Source organism: Siniperca chuatsi, linkage group LG2 (genome assembly GCF_020085105.1).
Source record: "Siniperca chuatsi isolate FFG_IHB_CAS linkage group LG2, ASM2008510v1, whole genome shotgun sequence".
Lineage (NCBI taxonomy): Eukaryota > Metazoa > Chordata > Actinopteri > Centrarchiformes > Sinipercidae > Siniperca > Siniperca chuatsi.
Genome location: NC_058043.1, coordinates 8,856,787 through 8,867,124, shown reverse-complemented (window position 1 = coordinate 8,867,124; position 10,338 = coordinate 8,856,787). Strand labels below are relative to the sequence as shown.

Sequence of the window (10,338 nt, the reverse complement as noted above, 5' to 3'; positions counted from 1 at the left end):
ACAAGCAAATGTTTGGCTTTTTTGCTTGTAAAATGACAAAAATGTCAGATTGTTTATCAAAGTAGTTTTCTGTCAATGATTAATCAAGTCATTGTTTCAGTTTTCTGTGATTTGTGTGTCTTAAAGTAGAATGGCTTAGAAAGAAGAAAAATGAGAGAAAATGTTCTTGCAGGATTTGATTTAGGTTACATGTAATTCCAGAGGCAGGGGTCTTAACCACAACATTACTTCTGGGCACCATGGAATGGTTTAAAAGGCCAAGCCATCTATAATCTGGATTTAGTCATGTCAAGCCAACATAAAGCCAGCCTTAAAAAAAACTTAGTCCATCAAGCTTGACGTTAAGAAAAAGACCTAATTTTTTAAAGTCCCTCCTACATAAATCCAGTAGAATCCCAGAAACATTGGATACGAGGTGAATCTGACAGTGTTTCAGTCTTTTAAAGTCTGCCGTTTGTTTGGATCCCTGGTCACCATCAAATACACGATAGCATTGTTAATCATCCTCTACAAGGCGATGAATTATTCAGCACAATGTCCAGGGTGGCAACTCTGTATTTAAATGCAGACTTCTAATGCATCACACCCAGAGAACAGAAACTACTGCTGCTTCATAAATACTACAGAAGGTGTGTTCCCTGCTTCCAGTTATAAAGTTAATTAACTCGACTACATGACGCTGACATATGACTGTCCTGTGAGTCAACAAGCCCAAATTGTCAAAATCCATCATGCTGCATTGGAGAGGTTTTGGCAAAGCAAACTGTGCATCATTTATAACATGCTGTGAAACACGACTAGTAATCTCCAGTGATGAAGTGACATTTACGGAGTTTAATTAACTTCTAAAGCTACACTTAAACACCTCTTCAGTGTTGCATCATCTTGAATTTTTCATTAAGCACCATTAACATTTGACATGAAACCAGCATTTAAAGGAGCTGTTACATCTCATAAACAATGTAAAATGTAAATGTATGAGTTTATGCAAAACCTGTGCTCAGGCCATGAAATGTGTAGGCTGTACATGTAGGCGGGAGTACAGTTTCCCCCTGAGTAAAAGGTCAGATTTGAAGCTCTAGACCTACTTAAATGATGAGAATTTATGCATGAACACAGTACTATGGCTACTGCAAACATTCTCAAATCAAATCACGTTTATTTGTCACACGTTTGTGCCTAGCTCCAGAAAGCAACTAACAAATGGTAAAAAAAAATAAATAAAAAAATAGTAAGAAAACAAACTCTGTATAAACAATTGGAAAACAAAGCTGTAGATAATCGATAATTAACGATTAAATCAATTCAAGCATCGCCCTATAGCCTAGGTCATGCATGGATAACTGCAGTTGCATGCAGTCAAGCGTGATGGTACAGTATGTAGGTATGCAAGTGCATATCAGAGACCTCCGGGAGGATGAACTAGAGCAGTAAATTGTTTGGATGTCTCTGATTGTGTCAGTAGGTGGCGCTGTGGAGACACTTCAACAGGAATGTCCTCCCCAAGAGTACTTACCTCACTCTATGCAAATTAAGAGTCTTAATTAGGTTTAATTTGTTTTGCACGCTTGATATTAGCATTACATGCTCTGTGTATTTTTAGTTAATCTTATGTTACACTTTTTCTACCTAATATTTAAGTCCCGTAGCGTAAATGTTAAAACATGCAGATCAACACTGCCGTTATACTATTTTAGACAGGGACTAAAATGACAACACGGCGAGCATTACTGGACTCATACAGTATGTCTTTTTCATTTAGTACCACAACACACCGGAGGATGGAGCCAGCATGAGCGTCTGGAAAACACTGCTGCCGCTGAGCGTAAAAGGGGCGTTTCGGAGCTTGGCAACATCTCTCTTGGCGGTGCCAGGTGTGTTCAAACCTGTAGCAGACATACGCTCGCAGATGTCTCTCAGCTCAATCAACATGGGCTGGATCTCAGCTGCATTAACCGCATACCGGTGATCGCTGCCGCCCGTCTATTTTCAGCCTGCCCACAGGTATGAGGGATTTCTCGTTGACGCATTAGATTTCAGCGGCAGACACTCCACAATCTACCGCCGAGTAAAATACTTTCTGTTTACATTTGTTTTGACTACTTGGCGTCGGGAGGATCCACAAGAGACGAAGCAGAGCGAAGCGGATATGGTTCCAGAGTAGCGATGGAGAGCATAAAACCTGAATTGTTCCCTTTTTAACCATCTTGCCGCTATCAACTCTCCTGTTTTACGCACAAGGAACGCTTGGAATTATTGCAAGCCAGGCAAGTGTGCGCACACCGAAGCATAAACCCGTGGGTCGACAGACCTCAGCGGCAGATTCACGGGTGAAAAACAGCCTCCTAAATGTCAGGAAGATGAAATCCCCAGCAGGTCGGGAGAATAATTCAGGAGGGTTTATTAGGCCGCGTCACTTCGCGTTCATTTAACAACAGCAAACCGAGGCGACTATAACCAGTTAGATCGTTAGTTGTTCGAAAAGGGGGTAACTATGTCCAGAACACTGAAGAAGAAAAAACACTGGTCCAGTAAAGTGGTGGAGTGCGCGGTGTCATGGGGGAACCTGGGGGACTTTGGTTCCGTGGTGGAGGTCTTGGGGGGAGCAGAGCTGGGACAGTTCCCCCACCTGGGCCAGATGAAGCTGGACGTGCTGGTGTGTCACGTCGGGAAGCTGCCCTACTACGGGGACGTTTTGCTGGAGGTGAACGGGACGCCCGTCAGTGGACTTACAAACCGTGACACCCTGGCTGTCATACGCCACTTTCGGGAGCCGATTCGCTTGAAGACGGTCAAACCAGGTGCGTCCCCTGCTTTCTGTTCTCACCGCTGTTGTCACCTGAGCTGATCTGATATGTGGCATCCACTAAACACAGCAACCCTCATGATTATACACACCCAGTAATGCAGGGATTAACAGAAACAGTGTGTGATCATCTCAAGACAAACATCCTCAAATAAATATTCAAATAACATGAATGTCTAGATTTATCCTTACAGACTCCCTCATGTAACTAACAATAGTTTATATGTCTTTCTGTGGTATATGGATGTATACATGTCAGCTAAAGTTGACTAAACCATTGCACAATAAAATGAAAAGGTGAATAAAGTGAGTTTATCTGTCTACCCACCACTACATCCCTGTACACTTCCCAAAGGTTATCCTAGACTTCTACTGTCTACCTCCTACTGTCTCATAACATCTAATTGGCCAGTTCTCTCACCACTTTCTCAGGGAGATCGAATAGTGATAATGGTAAAAATGGCATGTAGCCCAGTTGGAGCCTTCTAAGCTAAGTACACTTACATGCATAGAAATAAGGCCTAATCACATCCTCCATTATTCAGGCTACTCTGCAACCCATTGGCCACAGAAGCCGGAGTGGTTAGCTGTGTTGTATCCCGTTGTACCATTGTTCCACATCCAGCTGTCCAAGGATGCTGGCTGCAACATCCAAACACTCTGATAATGAGGTCTAATAACTTGTATTGTTGTGGTTCTGACCCAAGCTGAGGTCCTCAGGTAAAGGATTTTACTGGTACTGTAGTTATAGTTGTGTGTTTATGGATAAGGGATGTGGCTTTACTGGCTGGAGCTGGAATGTCTAAACAACAAATGAGACTGTTCAAAAGGTTACAGCAGCAGCAGCAGCTGAGTCCTGGGACCTCAGGCCAGGATCCCTGAAGATCAGCTGTATGTGTGCACATACGTACTTATGTTGTGTGTCTGTGTTAATGTGTGTGTAGTCATTTCTAGGAGTTTTCCTGCATTTTTTAATTAGTATTTTATTGATTTTTAATATCTTTTATAAGCAAACAAGAGATAAATGGAAAAATGTTTGCTTAGATTTATGAGTCCAATGCCTTTTAGTGTGCGTACACATGAAGGTGTGTGTGTATTTCATGGCTCTAAACTCCCCAGAGCTCCTAACACCATGCTCTCTGCCCCACTAACCAAGGATGATTAATAAAGGGCATGGAGGAACGAGAGAGAGAAAGAGAGAGAAGCATGAGGAGAGAGACATAAAGGGAGATGGGGAGAAAATCTGCTCTGCCTTTGGCTCCAGGCTTAACTCCCACACAAGGCTTTTTTTTTTGCTCTTTAAAGCTCACAGGGAAGTAATAGGTGGCAAAGATGGCAAAATTCCTCACCACCTATTTCTTCACTGTCATCCTTACCAGTCTGCCCTAGATGTCGATATTACTTTTCAATCATATGTTAGGTTACAACCAGCGTGGATCAGCTCATTGATGTTCTGTTTGGGGGGAAAAAAAGACCTCACAAAGCCCCCCCTGGCATCAGCATACAGATGAGGTTGTTATATTGTATGATTACGTATTGTGCATGTGTGCACGTCTGCGCTGTGTGTATACATTCCTGCGTGGTAGCCTCATGTTTAATTCACACCTCTTGCATAATTGAGTAAGCGAGTGGATTTTCTCCACTCTGATGGAGTCAGTGGGCCTAGAGGATTAGCTGTTACCAGGAACCCCAGGAAGCTGCGATGACATGATGGCGGCCAGCAACCACGGACAGGCTCTGTGGGGCTACCAGATATTCCCCCATGCTCTTCCCAAGATCCTCTTGTGCTCTGCCTGCCTTGCCCTCTGGAGCTGGTGGGCTTCCCGTTCTGCTGTTGCCAGCTGGGGTGGAGCTAGGAGGGAAGAGATAGAGTGTGCAGAGATGCAAAAGCAGAAATGGGGATTTGAAGCGAGGATAGAGACAGACAGAATGCAAGATCCAAGTCTCTATGGAGGCTATTATCTATCTCAGCCATTGATCGAAAGGAATGTGAGCTGAAAGAGTTGCACATAGCACTTCACTTACTTTTCTAATGCTGCTTCTGGTGCATCATATGTTCTCTAGGGACTGCCAAGAGTCTTCTCGCACATGCATACGTTCTCACATACATTCCCTTTTACTGCTTTGAAATGAAGGAGTTCACACTAAGCCTACGCCAAGATTTCACGATATATCGTGAGGTGGATGTTCCCATTTCCCTGATATCTTTTATTAAGCTGGGAGATGTCTCTATCAAAAACTCTGTGCTCGGTACAGGAATCTATTTCTGCCAGTACCCCCAGCTAAGAAACGGAAAAGATGCCTGATGAAAAGACTTATGAATGACATCCCAGAATTCCTTTTCCACTGCTCAGCTAGTTTCTGCTGTGCCTCCTATATGTTTGCAGCGTCAATCACTGTGCAGTCAAAACATACATACAACCTGTAGCCATTTATATGCAGCTGAATGGATGATGACTCTGACATCAAATGAATAATCTTTCAGTGCAGTACAAGATGGAGCCAGTGCAAAAAGCTCTCTTTCTTCCTTAGATGATTAATATTAGCCGTGTGAATGTATACAAGCCCTCTCTTTAAAACTGATGCACCCTGCTTCTACAGCTCTCTGTGTCTCTGTCAGACAGTTGGAATGGGTTTTATGATATTTAATATAGTCATGAAATCTAACAGCAGTCACCAGATTGCAAGTATGTTTAAACGGAATGTTAATTAATTAAAATACTCAAAAACCTTTGGGGTGTGGGAATAACAGCGTTTTGTTTGGAAGATCTTCATTGATTTTAATGGTTGATAGTTGTTGGTGTGATAATGAAAACACGTTAAGTCTGCAGAATGGCATAATCCATCTGTTTCTGTAAGCTACTGAGTGTCAGGCTAATTTTGTTCAAAATTATCTTTTGAATTTTGAAGGCAAATTGCATAATTGAGTTTGTTTTAAAGCAGCAGTGGATTCTGTTATTGATAACAATTTGCTGCCTACTCTAGATTACATTTTAAGTTACCTCCGTCTGCTCACACAGCAGTATATTTTCCATTACCTGCTGATCATGCCAATAGAGAAGAATACAGAGTGACATGAGCCCCCAAGCCCCTGTATCAAATGGCAATAGTAAGTGTGAGTTAATCACATTAATCCACCTCTCATATCAGGAAGAGTCTCTCAATGGAATCATCCTCTTGACAGGCGATGTTTTGTCACTGCAAAGAGATTTGCAGTTGGCTGGAAAAAATGGGGATTGAGAGTGAGAGTGGGAATACAGTGGCCCAGAGAGCCTGGTCAAAAACTAGAGACATCTGTTCTCGCCTTAGAGATGTTTCTGACAATCAGCTGCATGGAGCAGGAGAGCCATCACGTACACCGCTCCTTTGGCACGGAACTCATAACAAAGTAATTTAAGGCTGAATGAGCTCCTTCTTAGTGAGTTTAAAGTGATTATAAGTGTTCTTTATGCAGATTCAATAAGACGTCTGCTATGTTTTGTTTTGCTAAGATCTGTTTAGGCTTGGGCACTGATCCTGCTGCTATTGGATTATTGACTATTTAGTGCTTATGTAGCTACTTTTGCACCTCTTTGTGATTTTAATTGCACTGTTGCCTAGTATGCATGTTACTGTATGTTGTCTACAACTGCTTTCTAGGCCAGGCATCCCTTAGAAAAAACATTCTTAATCTCATTGGTGCCAACTGGCTAGATAAAGGCTGAATGAACAAATAGACACATAGATAAAATTATTATTTTACACACAAACTTTAGGTGGGAGTGAATTCTCATGTGCCTCATTAATAATTTAAAATGTTGGTAACACAGAATATAAAGATGAAACTTGGCAAACCTCTACTAGACACTTAATGAAATATAAGCAGAATATTACATCAGCCATTCTTCTGCTGCTGTATTTATTGAAACACCACAGCTCTGATGTGCTCCTATGTGGAAGAGCTTAAAGGAACATACTGGTGTTTTTGCATATTTGAGCCCAATAACTGCAAATATGTAAACTCTATATTACTGCTGACCAGTGTTTTAGATTTCACAATGTGTTTTTCCTACCTTCTAGGCCTCTACTGTTTTCATTTAATTTCACTACAATATGAAAATCACTGAGCAGAAACTGTCATTTAGGTAATCCATCACAGTGGCCTGATTTTATTGTTGCCATAGTTATCATTGTATGGCAATAAAGCATAGATTTTCCACTTACAACTTCACTTCCACACAATGACAACTTAACTCTGACAACAGTAAAAGTAGACTGATTGATGCTGATGGATTAGTTAAATCAAGCAAGTTCATCAAACGGTCTCCATCAACTGATGGATCAATTGACTGTTGATATGGTGCTTTTCAAGCAGTGATGATTATATATATATATATATAATGCACACACACACTTCTTGAGGATATTTCACAGTGTAAGTGAAAGGAAAAGTCAGGGGAACACCAAAGTCATAAGGATACGTCATCTGTGGACTATTAATATCTGTATTAAATTTCCTGACAATCCATTGAATAGTTGTCAAGATATTTCAGTCTGGATATGAATGAATATTGTCGCAATATCCACTTTTATATATTAAGTAATATATTAAATAACATTCTGAATTCCATTCAAAAGAACACATTTGGAACCTCACTCTTGGTGTTGATGAAGGGGTACTTGAGCTCATCTGATAGAGCTCTAGGGGTGCATCAAACAAAAAAGGTTGGGAACCAACACTTTACAGCTTACTCCAAGCAGGTGCTGGTGATTTGATAGTCATGATACCTGACCCCTACCAGTCTTTGTGATGAGAAGCACATCAGCAAAGCCCTCCTGTTTTGTTAACACCACCAGACCAGTGGCATGTCACCACGCTCATCAGCCAGTGTGGGTTTGTTTGTGCTGCACAGGGACACTTGAGCAAGACTGTAAAACTACAGATGCAAGACTGTTGCCACTGCACCAGAGTATGACAATTAGCAGGACTGTTGTTCCCTCGCTATTCTCAACCTTCTAGCCTTGCTTCATTAATTTCTTACTAACTTTCATTGCTGTCTTTCTCCCCACTCCTCTTCCCACTTCCTCCCCTGTTCACTTTGAATAAGAAAGATATATTGCTGTGACAGTGATTTTGATTTTCCATTGAATTCTGTCATTTTAGTGATGACTATGATGCATTTTGATTACATATATTTTTTGTGTAGAAAAGTGTGAGGCCTTCAAACTCTAATAGGTGGAAAGGAGGATACGTCTTTTTTCCGTCCTTTTTTAATTTTTTTGTAACCACTCCATGCTTTCTGTATCTGTTTGGCCTTTTGCTATATCATACTATAAAGCATTTTGTTGATATACAGCTTGTTTGTCCTCTGTGACTCTCAACAGGTATCTTCCGTATGTGCCCGAGGAAACTGTCAGACTTGTAGTGGAGTGCTGCTGTCTTACCACATACACACACACACACACACACACACACACACACACACACACACACACACACACACACACACACACACACACACACACACCTAAAAGTACACTGTGCAAAGTGTCCAAATGTCCACATAATTTAAATTAAAACTGAGACGCAGAATCATATTTTTTTTTTTTCTGGGAAAAAAAGACCTGTCTGTATATATGCATATAAGTACCTATATATTTTTATTCTAATTTAAAATATTTGTATATATGTTCTGTGTGTGTAGCATGAGGGGCGCTACAATGTTAATTTCATTGTGCAGCCTTGTGTTTTAGAATGACAAACAAATGTACCTTGAACCTTGACTGCTGACTATTTAAAAATATATGGATTACCAGGAAATTTGGTGGACAGATAGGGTGAAAAAATTGATGAGATTTTGGTGTGTATGGAGGGGTTTCCAACATAACAAAAGTGAAGGAGTCAATTAAATTGATTAAAATTCATCAAATATGTTGATCTGCATCAGAAACAACTCTTACTTTTGGCAAAGTAAGATATTTAGACTCAATATCAGGATTAATTACTTGTTAACACTACTGCAAAGCAGAGCTGCCAACATCCCATAGCATCCTAGTTGAGAGCCCAATCTCTCATGCCTTGCAGTGTGTTTGTGGGGGCAGAGGATGGGGGAGGCGGTGGGAGGAGGCGTAATGCGACTACAAAACAAACAAGCATAAAGTTGCTCCCAACCCTACTCCAGGTCCTCAATAATTGATCTATACTAGAGCCGGATACTCCACTGTGTGTGTGTGTGTGTGTGTGTGTGTGTGTGTGTGTATGATAGCCGGTGATAGTGAGTAAAGCGGTAGGCTACATTCAAAAAGCATAGCATGACTCCCAGTCCCCAGCACACTCTCATTATTCCCACTTTAATCAAATTGGTACAGCTCTTCTCGCACACTCCAGCAGCACCTGCAATGGCCACAACGTAAACAGCATGCTTGATGAGATGGTTTGGAGTTAGTTAGTTGACAAGTGTGTTTCATGATGATTGCCTTGTAGATCTGAAATGTATGTGCAGTTTTGCTTCATGGAAGTCGGTTAGGGTTATATCCAGCGACTATAGAGGTGGATAGAAGAGCTGGTAAACCGTGATTTCTAGTTGATATCAGCACATTATGAACAACCACTGTAAGACAGTATGAATTGCATTTTCTGATAAGCATTGACGTCTTTTTTGTACACCATGTTTTTCTATAATCATGTCTGTTTGTCACTGCTGCATTCTGCAAACAAACAAGAAAAAGAGGTGGTAAAACAGAGCGTAAATGGGTTTATCCTTCACACCACTATTTATATTCGCTGAACTGGAAGAAAATCCTTCATGTCATTAGTCCTGAGGCCACCTATAGAAAGAAATGTTTTTAGCATATAAAAAAAGAAATTGTGGAGCTTCAACAGTGACGACTGGAAGTTGCATTGTAAACTTTTATTTTTGGCTCGACATCATAAATTACTTTGTCATGGCAAGGCGTCTGGTCAGGACTCTGGGCATATTATGGTGATCATTCACCCAGGGAGCTGAGAGTGGTGGATACAGGTCACAGTGGCAGTATTTAATGAGCAATGAGCGTGTGTGCGTGAGAGAGATATGGGGGTGGGGTTCATACCAGTACAAGCAAACAACATAATCTCTCCAAAACTCAAATCTACGTTACATGGGGAAAAGCCCTTTTTATGGGAAGTTACATTTTCAACATAGGAGAATTAGCTCTCTAATTGCATTGTCTATAGTAGCTTACAATAGCATTGGTCAAAAAGCTGTAAAGCATACAAATAGCATTTGGGTGTTTACAGTATGTCAAATTTCCTCTGGGATATTTTTCTTTTTATCAGTGGGAGGTTCTGGGGGATTTCAGTTCCTCGGTGCCTTCAGTCCCTGTTCCAATTAAAGACAGCGTTCTTGACTTAAATGCCTGTTAGTGCTCAAACTGCGATATAATGACTAATTTTAATCCTGGCCCAGTAAACATGTATTTATTAGGGGGTCATAAAATCATTTGTTACATTTTTGTTGTATACAGGGCTTTAACAATGGAGGCAAATTTGCAGTTGAGGGTGGGTTTCATTG

The 10,338-nt window shown here is 41.0% G+C and overlaps 1 protein-coding gene across 5 annotated transcripts in view; it reads left to right on the top strand.

Annotated features, from left to right (window-relative positions):
* The first annotated feature begins 1,647 nt into the window (after positions 1 to 1,647).
* LOC122863594 (membrane-associated guanylate kinase, WW and PDZ domain-containing protein 3) overlaps positions 1,648 to 10,338 on the top strand; it is a 121,542-nt gene continuing 112,851 nt past the window's right edge. Inside the window, exon 1 of one of the 5 annotated variants that reach the window (XM_044170228.1) lies at positions 1,648 to 2,801. In XM_044170228.1, coding sequence (XP_044026163.1) covers positions 2,495 to 2,801 — 307 coding nt within the window. In that variant the 5' untranslated portion in view covers positions 1,648 to 2,494. The remainder of the gene's footprint in view (positions 2,802 to 10,338) is intronic. The other 4 variants (XM_044170238.1, XM_044170248.1, XM_044170210.1 and 1 more) reach the window with 4 other exon arrangements.